At 37.2% G+C, this 15,640-nt stretch overlaps 1 protein-coding gene across 2 annotated transcripts in view; it reads left to right on the forward strand.

Moving 5' to 3' along the window:
- Window positions 1-15,640, forward strand: part of NELL2 (neural EGFL like 2) — a 140,258-nt gene that overhangs the window by 84,798 nt on the left and 39,820 nt on the right. For both annotated transcript variants that reach the window (XM_048301087.1, XM_048301088.1), the window contains exon 14: window positions 15,019-15,141. In XM_048301087.1, the coding sequence (XP_048157044.1) occupies window positions 15,019-15,141 (123 nt within the window). The remainder of the gene's footprint in view (window positions 1-15,018; window positions 15,142-15,640) is intronic.

Here is a 15,640-nt window from a genome sequence, read left to right on the forward strand (position 1 = left end):
AAATTATTCTTTAACCAAATATAGATATATTTGGTATACGTGTGTGTGCTTGTTTGTGTTTATCTATATATCTATTAATGCATTATAGAACTGGATTTGCTATTGGCCTTCGGAACAAAGGTTGGTAAAAGGTATTATCAGGCTCTATTTTGCATTTCTATAATTTTGGTATTGTGTTTAAAATGTTTCTGTCTGCAGAAGGAGACATCAGAATTGATTATTTTGTTCTACAAGGAATATATTTTGCATTCTTTTGTGCAATGAGGAATTTTTAAATATATTAATGGAGTTCTAGATATCAACTTGAGAATATACTCAGTTTACAACTAACTCAGAAAAGAGTGAAACCTTTTTTTTTATGTAAAAAATTTGAAATTGCAATATTTCCAAGCATTAACATTGCTTGATATTTATATCGCAGCATTATGACAGACATCCAGTGTACCTCCTGTTTCTTGGTGTTCTGAAGTCCTCTGCAGCTTTCAATCAGCCAGCATCCCTTGCCAGCTTCCACAGTGCAGTTATGTGCTGTGTCAGTACAATCTGATTGGAAAGCAGAATTGTAGGGGTATAGCAAAATTAACAGTTTATTGTAAAAATAGAAAATCTAACAAATTATACATGAATTATTAATTCCTAAGGTAATTACATTGACTTTGTATGTCAGAATTTTACTGACATTGGCACAGGAGGTGGAATTCAGTTTGCAATTAAGACACCCCAATCTCTTTGTCTAAGCCCACGTTGTGATCAGCAGAGGTCAAGGATTCAGCTGGACCCAACTGAGTTGTCTATTTACAGGTTCGAGGCAATCGTCATGATAGGATTAGCAGATTCCACTCAAGAGTTTATAGGGCTTGTGCTTTTTGAGTTCTGCTGGATACAGAGTAAGTTAGCTCTTTCCAAGTGTTTGTCTGTGTTGCCTGTGGCCGGATCAATCCCATATTAGGTACCTATTTTGCACTTCCTCAGTTCTGTAGGTAACACTGTCTGAAAAGGGGAACTTAGATGTCTATAGCCAGATCTGGTTGCCCAGTTATAGTTCTAGCAACTTTTTAGATGCCGTGATATGTCTTACTTGCACTCCAACTGCTATTACAGTCTTCCTGTAGAGCCTTGCATTACAGCCTTTACTGATGTCTTGGATATCCATGAGGTGTCATGCTGGATGTGACCTGTTAGCTAGGCATGTGTTTACGCTGTGGAATCCTGCCCAGAAACACACACATAAATATTAGGTACTTAAATCTGGGGCTGCACTGCACCCAGGATTACCAGCAACCAAAGATCTGCTGTTTTTCCTGCGAAGAGTTGAAGTCCAAGAGACTGAAGAATACATAGGCTGTGGTCTGGTTGAAGCTTCATATATTCATCCTGATATGCAGTGTTAGGGGTGGTCTGTAAGGATTACGATGATGGTAACAAGGGGATGGCTGGTATTGATTCGTTGCAACATGACATCTCTTCACAGCTGGACCTCCCCTGGCCTGTCCTTCTGTGGATGATCAGAGGCTATGACAGATAGCCTGTAAAGATCAGGAAACACAGTAGGCAGCCTTGAGGACAGTTTGTTTGAAGTCATAAGGATCTTTCTGGCTCAGGAGATGGGAATCTGCTGCTGTCTCACTGAGCGAGCCAGAAGTGAGGGAAGTTGGATGGCTCAGATCTATCATGTCTGAGCCAGCTGGTGATTGCCTCATGCTGGGAGAGTGTTGCCTGTTCTCAGAGGGACTCCAGCCAAGGTCAGTGAGAGACTGGAGCTACTGTATGAAGCAAGACAGTTTTTAAAAAAAGGAACAGTGGAGTTATTTAAGGTTATGTGATTATGCTGCATTGAAGTCAGTGGTTTTCTACACGTTCACAGTAAAATAAGATATCTGTAGCCATGATACCAATTAGCTGGGGTTTAAGGGTAGTGGATACTGCTGGCAGTATATGGGTATCATGTCTGTCTTTTGGCATTCTACTGTTGGAAAATATTTCTAATCTAAGATAACACAGTTTTAAGAAAAGACAGAGGGTAAGAAAGCTAAATTCCACGACTGGTAAGGAGAGACATAATATTTTTTAATATTGTCCAGGGCTTCAGAAGCCTTTTCTATTAATATTATAGTTGCAAGTTTTTTCTTTGAATGAATATGGAAGAGTCCTGTTTGGATAGATAGGAATTTCTGAATTATTTCTGCTCAGACAATCTGTGGGCATGGAAACCTTTAATTCTTTGCAATTGGATTCCTACTGCATGCCACATGGCATATCTTACAATCATTGACTCCTGAAACAACTTAGAAGTGTCCTTTGTTTTTTCATTAAATGTTTATAAGAGATTAATCTGCTTTATGCTAAATGGAAGACTGTTTCCTTAACTCATGTTTTATACTGTCAGTCATTATAATTTAGTATGTCATCTTCTTTGACAGTTTGTCTCTGCAATAACTCTCTATCAATATTGCTATCTTTTGTCAGTCTTTTGGACTGATGATTATCGACTTACAAAACCTTATACTTCACCATATCAAACTGATTTCTTGTGATACATACCCCTTGACCACAGCAGGAGTTGCATCCTTCCTAGTCCTTCTTTGCACATAGAATTATGCTGAAATCTACCTTGAAATGCACGAAGTAAACATATTGGACTTATCCACTTCACTGACTCACCCAGTGTCTGTGTTCCTATGTGCAGTCCCAAATAAAGGCTTATATTTTTAGTTTTGCATGTAACTTCTGATTCACACTGAAATGTGCTGATGGTTCTGCAGTCAGGCTGTGGCTGGTCATGCACGAATGCATAGCGTGCAAGTTAAACTCTCACTTCTGCTGCCCTTCTAATTTTTTCTAAAACTAGTTTCAGTTCCTGAATTTGCTCTGTCAGTGTTTGCCAGCTCATCTAAATGAATAAAGGTGATAGAGTCTTTGGCAAGACCTCTCAACAGCAGTCAAAGACAGTGGATCAACGACAAGGAACAAATACTACCTACTGAGAGAATATGTTGGAACCCATCCTTAGGGTTGTGATCTGCTAATGCCCCAAGGAAGACTGGTGAAATCATCATCAGTAATTTGAAAAGTCACATTGATACAAAGAGAAACATTGCTGTCTAGGTCATGCTGCTGTACAATATAATCCTAAGGGGTTTGGGTGAAATTTCACTTTTGTTAGTGAAGTTGCATTTTGTAAGGTAATATTTTTGAAAGTACTGTGTCTATAAAAGATACTGGATATTTTTCCCGAGGACATTCTCAATACACAGAACTCACAGAACTGTTCTGTCTTGTCTTTTTTTTTTTTTTAATAAGAAAATGCTAGTGGGTTTGTGGCATCTTCAAGACTGAACTAGAAAACAGAAAATCTAAATTATTTCAGGAATGGTAATCAATTTACTACCTTGAAACCATCCCCTTTACAGTTCATATAGTCAGTTGTGCAAAAATTGATGTTCCCCTTCACTCCGCAACAAATAACAAAAAAACCTTTGAAAATCTTGATGTTTCTATCAAGCACCAAGAGCTCTGTCAACAAGCTTAGCAATAAAATGGGAAGCTGCTCTAACTAAATGGTTTGTAGGAGTTTTTGTAGGAGTATTTTTTCATTCTGACAAGCTTCCAAATAATCTCAAAAAGACTGTATCTGCTTCTTTCTGTCGTTATATGCTGCAGTCTTTTCACATCCTCTGAAATGTGTTCTTTGGAGAAATGGTGCAAGGAATTGTATCTATTTCATATTTTAAAAGTCAAAGGTATTCCATGGAAAACACATGCAGTGAGCTAGCTTGATTAGCCCGTAACTCACACTGCTCAGAATCAAAAGTCACTGTTGTTGTCTGTAGCTGTTCTTTACAATTGTCACATGAAGGCAATTAGAATTAAGTATCTTAATGTTTTAACCTTTCTTTTTAATTATTCATGTTTTGCTTTAGGAATGAGCAGTTTTTTAAAATATCAATGTCCTTATTTATTTGCATTTTATTCCTTCATTATATTCACCTGAGTGTGTCTCCCAATATACTAGTAAAGGTGCATTTAATTTGAATGGGGCACAGAATTTAATCGTGAATAGTTATTTTCTAATGCAAAATAATATTAGAGTGGTAGACTGCTTAATCATGCAATAAAAGATAAATTTATACTATCCTAAATATCTGTCTTGGCAGATATTGGAACTAATTTGTAAATACTTTGTAATTTAATGTCCAAGTCACATGGAAATGGAGATTTGGACTGGACTGACAAAAGATAAGCAGCTCTGAGTCACACAGACCAATCACCAGGAAAAATATATTGTCAGCAACAGTAATTACAGCAGTTAATTGTGTCATTTACCCTGTTACAGATGAGTAAATGTGATGAGCTTGGAACATACCAGCTGTCACACAGCGTTAACTTTGATGTTTAGGATTTGGAAACCTGTAGTAGAGTCTTCTAATGACAGTGCATTTAAAGAAACAAAGCTAAAGGTTTCACACTGTTCAAAGCAGAGATAAATGGCCAGTCCTATTCAAGATAAGATTGATTTCTAGAAAGGGGAGGATTCATCAAGAGTATCTGTTTTCATTTGTTTCAGTGTTTTTAAAATTTTGGAGTGTGAAAATACTTAGAAAAATTTGTTACCTTGTTCCTAACCCTTCAGAAGGTGAAACTGGATGGACTTAAATTCTGTCTGCGTCATTTTAATGCCTGAGAGGTAAATAAAATTTGGTGGTGGTGGTAGTCTGAACAGATATTCCAGTCTGTTTTGAATACCCTGGGTTTATGTTAGTACACCGTCCATAGGGTGGGCTTCATCTTAGTTTGAAGTCCTCTGGAGTTGTTCACAGCATTTCTGCTTAAATCCTAACTTTTCCAAAGAGCACACTTGTGAAGGAAGTAAGATTACAGAGGTGAAGTCATTCTGGGCTGACAGTAATAGTAGCAAAATTGAATATCTGGTCAAAGTTTACTTTCTTCTTAACTTCATTGATTATAAATTCATATTTTGAGTTTTTGAGACCTGAACAATACTGTAGACTTCATATCTGTGGTTCTGCTTTTTAGAACAATTCATGGTGCTCTTAAACAACACAGCAAATTTGATGGCAGAATTTTTCAGATATGTAGAGTTTGCTGAAGTGTGCTTATGCAAATACTTATTTATCAATATAAAATACACATAAATATCTTAAAAGTATTCCAACCTTAATGATTCTTTGATATATGTAAGTACAGAAATAATTATTTGTAAGCTTGATAGACACTAGCAACTGAACTATGGCAACAAAAACATGATGTGGTCTGGAAAATGTACCCATGAAACAAGTTAGCCAGTGTCAAGTTTCATATCATTACAGGGGTGGGGGAAGGAAGGTAGAAGCGCATTTTGTTGCACCTCCTTTACTGTGCTGTGCAGTTTTTTGTTAGAATCAGTTCAGACAGCTCTGCAGGTTATCTCCTGGCATCAAGGGCTCTATCTGAACTGCAGAAGCCAGGAGCACTTCATGGCTTTCCAAGCCAGCTGTGTGTGTTAGCTCTTCCCTGATACTGCACAGCAGTGAGGACTGGCTGTACTATTCTCCCCAGGTGCTTTTGTGTCCAAGGAAGGCAGCTGACATGCAGTGTTCGTGAAGGATATGCTTGCTGTGCTGTTTTGGTGTGCCTTTGTAAACTATCAGGGAGGATGAATGCTGGGGAAAATTGGGTGTGTCACTGGAGATGGCACCAAGGCTGGCCAAAGGGAAAAGCAGCAATATTGCTTTGCCTTACCACCACTGAAGTATAACTTTGTCCCCGTTTTCGAGTAGAGAACCCTCTTTGAAATCAGGTGAGCAACACTTAAAGAAGGCCTCCTCCCCCTAGAGAGCTCAAGCATCTTGTCTTGTCAAAAATAGTGCTGTCCGTAATACACAGTGAGTGATCTGAGGGTCTGAGTCACAGCACTGCCAGGGAAATGAGAGGAACTACTTCATGCATTAAGAAATCTCTCTGCTGCATGAGAAAACAGGAAAAAAACCTCATTTGTTTCCTAACATTTATGGTTAGGTAAGTTGCTCCAGATTCCTGCAGACAAGAGCAGGATCAAAGCAACAGCAGCATTTCATCCACCACTGTGGTGCCTCTCATTTTCTTTGCCAGACAAGTGCTGACTTTGATAATGGTGCTGTAACGTTGTAACTGATTTTCCAGGAGCCCCTGAAATGTGTTGACAAACCCTGGTCACAATGCTATTCCAAAAAGAACAGAAGCAGCACCAGCTGTTTCCAGAGAGCTTTGAGAACATTACTGTTCTCTGGCAGTTTTGGTTGCTGAGACATCTTTCTTCTATCATGTTGTGCTTATCCACCTTCTGTTAACTTTGTGCTGAGAAAGTCTTCAGAGGTGTTTTTAGGGAGCCTTTTGGTCATGTGGGTAATCTCTAAGTTGTTACTAGTGCAATATGAGAACAGGCAGCAAGTTACCAGCCTCAACAGCAGTCAGGTTACTTCACAGCTTTTATTTGTGTAACAGAAATATGCATGGGAGGGAGGCCAAACACCCAATGGGTATCTGTTGCTGGTGGCAGACTTGTTATAACATGGAGCCTTTTAGTAAGGAAACGGTAAATAAAAAGGGTTGGAATTAGGAGAAGAACTAAAATAAACATTTTTCAGTTGGCTGAGGAAAACATATTTGCAGCTCTAGTCTGGCTATTCTACTAGCAGTGAAGTAGGGAGCACCACTAAAGATGCAGAATTTGCTATCACTATCACTTTTGACAACATAATAGAAGATTTTGAAAGCATCAGTTTATTGTAAGTGTCTGGGAGGCTTTGTATACAATAAAAGTTGGAATTAAGTAAGATTTACCTAGGAATAAATAGTGCATCTGGCTAGATTAAAAAAAAAAAAAGAGATAAAAAACCAGATGACTCTGTGGAGAAAGTCTAGAAAGTGTACACAATGAAATACCTTTTAAAAGAAAGAAACCTCATTTTAAAGTGTCCCTGGTAAAAGATATTAAGAGATCAGTTTGAATTAAGGCAAAAAATAAGTGGGTGATGAGTCCTTGTCAAGGTCTAGACTGAAATCTAAGGTGGGATTTTCAAAGTAATTTTGCATTTATGCTACAGTCCTGCCATTGAAATTGGTGGGAGTTACAGATGTTCCTTCAGGAAAAACAGTTAGGTCTCTGCTAAATGGTTTAGAAAATCCTTCCCTTAAACTTTTCTATTCAAGAGGGAGTATAGAAAATGGCAGACGTGACAGAAAGGGGAGATAAATTAAAGCTTTTTTAACTTCAGCTGTCAGGCAAAATATTCTTCAATATATTTACTCTGCCTAACTGGTTGAAAAGTATAAAAATTCACAGGATGTTGCATGAATTAACACTGGTTAATGTTGCAATAGAAGCCTCCATGAGAGGAGTTATTTTGTAAAAATATGTATTATTCCATGAAATCAGAAATTACAAAACACATTTTGAGGATAATGAATCTTAGTTTAACAAAGTTTAAATGATTTGATGAAGAGCTGTAGAGGAAGATCTTTTTAGAGTAAGTTTTTGAAAAACTAGCATTAACTAGAATTAGAATGTCTTATATTTTTGGAAGTTATATTTGCATATAAACATGCAGTATTCCTCTACATACTTTTGGTCCCAGTATCTTTCTTGCGTTACCTGCCTTAGTAAAGAGCATGCACACATTAAGAGTTTTGGCTCTCCTAGAAAGAAAAAAAAAAAGTCATGATTGGAAATGTGAGGTATTTTAGGGATGGATTTCATCATCACATACAGTGTCATGATTTGTTTCTTTTGTGAAACAAATTACACCAGTTCCAAAAGTTCAGCTCAGTCTGCATCTGTTTTGAGTCTTGTCAGAGCTGCAGCCAACTTGGAGCTTTCTCCAGAACCCTCCTGGCCTCACAGGCAGATGTGAGGAGAGTGACTGCTTGTTTTTTCAGTTACTTTTAATCCTACATCAGTAATCACCAGTAATATAGATTCCCTTTTATGTCTTCCTAGTAGTATAACTAGGATGCAGTTCTGGAGCTTTGTTTTTTCATATGGATGTGAAAAGGAACACTGGATTTTGGATGTATCCCCAAGTGGATTTTCTTCCTAAGGTTTCCTTACAGTTGCATTATTTTTCCTTTTTTATTATATTAAGACCAAATACAGAATAAGTATATAAGCTAATAGCTGGAAGAGAGAAAAGAGATCTGGATGAGTTAATGGCAGCTGTTCTCCCTGAAGAACAACAATGGACTAAGCTATTGCCAACAGAAACAGCATCTCAGAAAGCAGGATGATCTCTAAAACAGACCTTGAGAATAGAATATGCACATGCCAGAGCTATTTTTATTTTCTACATAATTAAAAGAAAAAAGTAGGAAAGTTCTGAACATAGGTGTGCTGGGTTTGGCTGCGGCCGAGTTAATTGTCTTCACAGTGCTAGTAAGTGGCTGTGTTTTGGATTTGTGCTGAACACAGGGTTGATAATACAGAGATGTTTCTGTTCTTGCTGAGCAGGGCTTACACAGAGCCATGGCCGTCCTGCTTTCTTACTGACACACTGGGGAGGAGACTGGGGGTGCCTGGGAGGTTGGGAGGAGCCACAGCCTGGACAGGTGACCCAAACTGACCAAAGGGAGATTCCAGACCATGTGACATCATGCTCTGTATATACGGTGGGGGAAGGAGGAGGGAGGGGGACATTTGGAGTGATGGAGTTTGACTTCTCCAGTAACCACTACATGTGATGGGCCCCTGCTCTCCTGGAGCTGGCTGAACACCTGCTTGGCATTGCAAAGCAGTGAATTAATTCTTTGTTTTGCTCTGCTTGTGTGTGTAGCCTTTGCTTTCCCTATTAAACTGTCTTTATCTCAAACCATGAGTTTTGGGCTTTTGCCCTTCTGATTCTCTCCCTGATCCTGCTGGGGGAGGGAGCAAGCAGCTGCTTTACAGAAATTGTCATTTATGACTGCACTGAAGAAAGAATTAGAAAATGAGGACCAAGAACAGCATGGATATATGGGAGTGGATGAAGATAAAAATTAATCAAGTAACAGGACTAGCAGGGAACAAACTCTTGTAGACCTGGCTTTTGGTGTCCCCAGCTTTGAACTGAAGACAGATGCTGGTGGTCATTAATGATTAATGACTTGAGCATTAACTCAGAATAAACAGTGTTATGGTAACTCTATGAGTAATTAAAACACAGGTTCTGTTTGCTTTTAAATTAAGAAATAGCTATAGAAAAAATAAATTCAGGAATATCAATCAAAAATTTTAACATAAATACATGGAAAATATAAAATCATAGACTCCTTTAGGTTGGAAAAGACCTTTAAGATCATCAAGTCCAACCCAGCACTGCCAAGTCCACCACTGAACTATGTCCCTACATGCCACATATACATGCATGTCTTTTAAATACCTCCAGGGATGGTTACTCAAACACTTCACTGGGCAGCCTGTTCCAGTGCTTGACAGCCCTTACAGTGAGGAATATTTTCCTAATATCTAATCTAAACCTCCCATGGTACAACTTGAGGTCAGTTTCTCTTCTCCTATTGCCTGTTACTTTGGAGATGAGACTGAGGCCTCACCTGTCTACAACCTCCTGTCAGGTAATTGTAAAGAAGGTCCTCCCCAGGCCTCCTTTTCTCCAGGCTAAACAATTCCAATTCCCTCAGATACTCCTCATAAGACTTGTTCTCTGGTCCCTTCAGCAGTTTCAATGCCCTTCTTTGGACACCTTCCAGCAAATAGTTCAATAAATTTACAGCATTTGCTCTTTAAAAATAGTGTGCATATACTGAGACTTAAATTAACTGCCAATTAGAGTTTAAATGAGTTAATGTGAAGTCTTAAAGAAATTAACCATCTGTCATTTCTCAATGATCTTAATGGAATAAGTCTTCCATATTACACATGTAATTGCTACTAATTTTTGTCTCGTACATGAACTGTAGGTGGGGGAAAAAACCCCTTGTAGTCAAGATCAACTGTAAGTGGGCATTTAAGTATGTTGGCATTGATAATTCAAGTAACTCGTATTTGTTTTCACTGCCACGTCAGATGGTCAGCTGGTCACCATGGTTCTGTAGTTCTGTACCAAATCAATGGGAAGGAGACAGAAGGCCAAAGTAATTTCAATTCCTGAATGCAGAGGGATCAAAAGGGAAAATTACCTAATACATTCTCTTTATTTAAATTATTTTAATTTCATCCTGGTTCACAAGTTCTTCACTCAGCAGTGAATAGCTGTTGCATCATGTTACAAGATTACAATTGCACGAATGTATCTTATTTATATTTTTGGGAAGTTTTATGCATTTCTGCACCTTAAACATGATCTCAGCTCTTATTTTCCAGTGTTGGTAATGATGGTTCAGGAAAACTGCCAGCATAACATTTTTATCCCTAAGTAAGTGATGCAACTCAGTCATCATTCCTATTTGCTATTGGATTGGATTATGATTATTTATTTTTTTTCTTAGACCTTTGAAGAATTTGCATATACAAGGAAAATACTGGGAAAGCTTGCAGTATGCATGTGGGAAATGCGATACATTTATTTTTAATCACAAAATAGACAGTAGGAAGGACGGGGACTTACATTGCAAAGTGCTAATGAGGAGGCAGCTGCCACACCTTGTGGTCAGCATGTTAAATTTTACTAAGTTCAGCAAGAATCTCTGCACAGATAACAAATTTAGTAAGACAGATCCCCAGCTGTCATTGCATTGAGATACATTACAGCATCTAGTGGGTCCTGATCAGTTTATGCCATCAGTCTCACCTCGTAGGGTGCAGTACTTCACCCTAGGTACCCTCCTGAAGTAAAGTTTTTCCCCAGCAAGCAATATGGAATATTCTATAGTATTTCAAAATTAACCAAAATAAAATAAAGTTCTTCACCTTTACTGTATGTGCCTATATATAGGTATGTATGTATATATATATTTGTATATATCTATTTATATATATATTTGTATGTATGTATTTGTATATATATATTTGTATATATATATATTTGTGTGTATTATATTATGTATTTGCACACGCAAACATGCTTAAGTAAATCAGTTGCATCATCATGTAATTTTTGCCATTTTAAGTTGTCTCTGGCAAAAGAACTACTTAATGAGACATTCATATGCACTTACGGTTACTGTTGTTATTACCATGGAGCAATAGCAAATTCTGGAGTTAAAATTTTTTCTCTATCTAGAAAGATCTCATTCCAGAGATAGTTTAGTCAATATAAATAGAGTATTTAAAACTTCATTTGGTTCCCAGAACACAGATTTATGAATTTTAACACTGTTGAGCATAAGTCCTGAACAGTGCAAAATGGAATTTAGATATATCAGATAATAAAGCTTTAGAAGTCATCATTGAAACCAGTGCATTTGGTCTTTCTACAAGATGTTTATGCAATTTCAGGTTGGTTAATCATTAAAATTTCTAAGCAAAAATAATTTTTATTTCTTTGCCTCTGTAATACTATTGTACCTGGCCTGTTCCCATCTTCATTTTGGTGTGCAGTGAAATAAGTATAGAACTTCCATTAAATGTGTCACATGATTTTTAAAGATTTTTGAAATATATGGCCTTGAGAAATAAAGTTTTGCCATTAGCAAATAATGTTTCTAAACTGGTTTTTGAACTTAAAAACCATATTGCAGGTTCTCTTTCAATGATTCTTTTATAAATTGCTTTTTTGCTTTTTTGTAATGCATGGTCCTGTCTGCTTCTGCAGTTTCTGATTTGTTGTTTAAGATTGATCAACTCAGGTTCTGCAATTTTCTCCATTTTCTTTTAAGGTGACTTTCCAAGTGTTTGATTAAAAAAAGAAACCAAAATGATAATCATGAGTTAATGAAGAATTGTGAACAGAACACCACCCTTTTTATTAATTAGAAGTATTTCTGTTTTAATAAAGCTGAACAGTCTATCTTGTTATTACTAGTGAAAAACCTGTTTCTGATGGTCTCTTTAAATTGGTGTGGATAGTGTGCCAAGTGCTGAAAGAGTAGATGTAGTGACATGGTTTAGGTACAGGATTTTTTCACATGTAGATTACCATGTAATCAGTCCATGAAAGAAGTGTAAGCTGTCTGCTCTGTTAGGTGTCACTCTAAGAAGCAATATGAAGAAACACTATGTTTAAATGGTTTTAATTGTGTTATTGAAGCTAAGATGAGATGATACAGGGAAACAAATCTAGATGGATTGTAAAACACACTGATCCATTTTTTTGCTGGGTTTTTTTGCATTCCTATAATTTAAAAATCTCTTCTCCTTTAATTGAATCACAGATTTCCTCCTAACTCTGAAACATTTTCCTCCTAAAAACGACAAGTAAACTTCAAGAATCATTTATGAGACCATGAATTTTTCATGAGTCACTAATACATGATTTCAATAAAAATAGACCTAAAGTTTGAGCATATAACCACAGAAGAAGTAGTGATGGCTGTTTCTAGAGAAGCATCTCCATGAACTTTCTTACAGGAGGATAAGAAACCCCAAAGCTTACATAGAGTGCAATACCAGGCATATTGCCTTTGCACCCAAGTCCTGTTATTTAGCTGATGGAAAGTTAATTTTACTGATACTGCATGCTTTAAGAAAAAATCCATCTTGAAAGACTCAGTAGTTTTTCTTACCCCCAAAAAAGTAAATGTTAGGAAGGCACACTCAAGTGTGGCAGTCATCTTTTTATACAAAGGACGTACATCTGTGCAGATGGTCTTCAAGGCTCTTGGCTTGCAAACCTCAGTGGGCTTTCAGAGCTGCTCCAGACACACACACTGAGCCCTTCCTCTTGCTGTGGCAGTCTGTGATCACCTGCTGTCCTCTAATACATTCTTTTTCTTCGATAAGAGCTGCTGTACATGCCAGGGATGCTTCTGCATTCCTAAGGCATAGGATGGATGACTATGCTTTCTCTTTGAGGATAATACTTAATTTGTCAAATTCAGTTATTTAAGCTGAGTTTACCAGTGTGATGTATTGTTGTAGGGACCCTTCCTTCTGAGAAACCAAGATAATGGCTTTGCAAGATATTTTGGCCTGCTGAATATGTTTCACACATTTCCATAGTTATTTTCCTCTTGTGTGTTTTTTAAAAATTACAAGATAATATATAATTAACATTTTAATAAAAAACATATTTAACTAGTATCATAATACTAACACAAAATAAGAAAGCCAGGATACTGTTACAATACAGATTATACTTTTTAACCTAATTTGCATGGTCTTTATTTTTCTATTATGGAGTGGTTTCACATAAATATTGTTTCAGCCAGCATAAGAGATTTCCCTATGTTAGGAGGTCAGAGTCAAATATTAAATGGATTTTAGAGGGGCTGGATCATTTGGTGAACAATAACAATTTTAGTTATTCATGCTGAGAACAAAGTAATTAAATCTCATGCTGGAGGGCAGAGGCCTGCAGCCTGTGCTCTACTGCATCCAATGAGGGTTGAGGAGAGCATGATTGGTCATACAAGAGACACATAAGTCCTTGTTTAGAAGAGGGATATGAGGTTAATATTATTAAAATCCCGAACAAACAGCAAACCCACCAAAATAAAACTAAATTGTGTAGCATTTAAAATTTATTAGCTACATTGAGGTGAATATTTCCCCATTTAAAACAAGTCCCTGCCATTACTAGAGGAAAATTTACCTCTACTGATGGATTGGATATGTGCCGTTCTGCCAGGTTTATACTCCTACAGTTTATGGCCACTATTGAAACAGCAAGTTGAACATTTCCATAGTGATTTGCAAATGTTAAGAAATTAATTTTCTCGACAACTCTGTGGGATATGTGCAGACATTATTTATAAAGAGCAGTCTTTCCCCTCAAAATGGGGGAAGAAAGAGCATCTGATTCCAGATTTTAGACTTGTGCTAAATAGCCAGAACTGACCTAAGCTGCACTAATAAAATTCGCTAAAACCTGGGCAGAATGATAACTGTGAAAACCTCACATGCAGGTTAGTCCATGTGTGCTGATTAAAATTCAATGTCTTTATGTTCCCGAGACAGCTGGTTTTCCTGAAATTTAAATTTCAGGGCTCTGAAATTATATGTGGATAGACGAATACTGTTGATTTAACAAAAATGCAAGGAATATTTCCAGAAGATGGAAGCATTTTATTTTGACACCTACAGACTAAGATATTGCATTTTGAAAATAATAGAGCTTTTCATGTATTTTGAAATTATACTTTAGGGCATCGTATTTTAAGATTCATTTACCATTTCTTAAAAATCACAAACTAAAACATTAAAATGTTCTGTAGACTAAACACTTAAGCAATGCCTTTTTTTTTTTTCAGATTAAGTACTGCATTTCAAGTCAGCACAAAATCACATTTTGCAGACTGTTAATTTATTCCCAAAAGGGATATTTCCTAGTATGTCCTAGTCACCAGACTGAGGAGTCTCATCCATCACACTCCAAGTGCTAGGAAATGCCATGATAAAAAGTCCCTTGAAAAGCAGGCAAACCTCTGTGTTCAGGTTATTTATTTCATCTAAATAAAGCGCTTTGTATGGGCTGAAGGGAGGGAAAACACGGGCTGCACTTTGAAGACCTGCCTTCTGCTAACCATGTCTTTTGCAGTTTGGAGCGTGCGTCTCGCACCATTAGTCAGCTTTCCGAAGGAAACTCTAAGAATCCCGCATAAAATAAACCCGCATGAATAAATTATACTGTAGAAGTAGCATATGGATTTTCAGCGTGCTAGCCAGCTTTTTGGCAAATGTTTATGAGAACACTGTAGCCCACATTGAAAGTGTAATGATGGTGGCTCTCTGTTAATGAAAGTGGAATTATGCTGCAGTGCAGTTATCACATACTAGTATGTGCTAAAAATAGATACCCTGGCTATCCCATGGTTACATGTTCACATAGCCAGCCCTATTGCCAGTAAATACTACTGTGTTTCTCTCTTTTTAGTATGGAAACCTATGCGAAGCTCTTATTTTGTTGTGGTTTTAAAAATTCAGGACCATCCCATTCTTGTTTCCCTTTTCAGAGCATGACGAATGTGTAACAAACCAGCACAACTGTGATGAAAATGCACTCTGTTTCAACACTGTGGGTGGGCACAACTGCGTCTGCAAGCCGGGTTACACGGGAAATGGTACCATCTGCAAAGGTAAGCTGCTGGAAACCTGAATGAGATGCTCTGTCACAGCTGATGCAATTCTGGTCATGTGCCTTGAACAAGACAGACAAAAAGCCAGGCTACACACTTGAGTCCTGCACCTATATGATCTGCACAGGCATATATACACTGACTTTACATTTGGCAGTTTGCAGTAATTTGAGGATGATGCATACATAGATAGTAGGCTCTAAAATTTGCAGCTGTTATGTTTTGGTTTTTGTGTCAGCAGTTTCTATATATGCTATACCATTCAAGGAAGCTTACAGTTACCAACAAAGTTATGTCTGTGAAAATATTGTCAGATTTATATTGTCCATGATCAATGACCTGCTATTTTACTTGGATTGAACTAAAAATTGTTTGGTATGTCTTTTTATCGTGAGTGAGAAAAGCAATAGACATGGACACACAAAACTTTCACTACAAGTGAGGTGTCATGTTTTCTAATACTCTGATTCAATGCTAAACATTAGAACTTAAATTTCTA

This window comes from Corvus hawaiiensis, chromosome 4, assembly GCF_020740725.1.
Source record: "Corvus hawaiiensis isolate bCorHaw1 chromosome 4, bCorHaw1.pri.cur, whole genome shotgun sequence".
NCBI lineage: Eukaryota > Metazoa > Chordata > Aves > Passeriformes > Corvidae > Corvus > Corvus hawaiiensis.